This window comes from Sinocyclocheilus rhinocerous, unplaced genomic scaffold (genome assembly GCF_001515625.1).
Source record: "Sinocyclocheilus rhinocerous isolate Xijiao unplaced genomic scaffold, SAMN03320098_v1.1 C35554741, whole genome shotgun sequence".
Classification (NCBI taxonomy): Eukaryota; Metazoa; Chordata; class Actinopteri; order Cypriniformes; family Cyprinidae; genus Sinocyclocheilus; species Sinocyclocheilus rhinocerous.
The window spans coordinates 1-525 of NW_015755581.1; the positions used below are offsets into that span (position 1 = coordinate 1).

General features: G+C 53.5%; 1 protein-coding gene across 1 annotated transcript; it reads right to left on the reverse strand.

The window, feature by feature from the left end:
• Nucleotides 1–5: 5 nt before the first annotated feature.
• Nucleotides 6–521, reverse strand: LOC107734944 (neurexin-3a-beta-like; the record flags this gene model as incomplete). Its single annotated transcript, XM_016546803.1, has 1 exon — nt 6–521. A coding segment is annotated over one exon (516 nt), but the record flags the coding sequence as incomplete, so codon positions are not given.
• Between the last annotated feature and the right edge of the window lie 4 nt (nt 522–525).

Below are 525 nucleotides of genomic sequence, written 5' to 3' on the forward strand. Positions count from 1 at the left end.
GCGGCAACTATCCCGACGACCATTCCGGTGGTGCTGCTAGATTCACGGACCACCTCGGAGGCCCCCGGAACCCGCCTGATGCCCGGCTCCGTGGGGATTGCTGTGGGTACATTACGGAACATGGGGGAGGTTATTAATGGGCTCTTCAGCTTTGTGTTGTCTACCTCATAGGAAGTGGGCAATGGAAGCAAGACTATGTCGGGCTGGGGCTTTAGCTCCCTGTGATTCATTTTGCCCGCGGGCAGTTTGGGTGGCGTGGACGTGGTTGTGGAGCGGCTCAGCTTGGGGGAAAAAGACGTGGTAGTAGTCCTACCAGAATCGGAGACTTTGTTAGGTCTAAAGTCCTTGGATCCCCACTTAGGCGCGTGAGCTTTGTAGCCACCTTCAAAGGTCGACGAAGACAAGGTCTTATCTGTTACCAAGGAGAAGGTGGTGTAAAAATCTTCATCATCAGTAGGGGGCAGGTTAGAGTCGTATGCTTCCCCAGAGCCATACCCAGATATCATCAAGCCATCATCATCATCA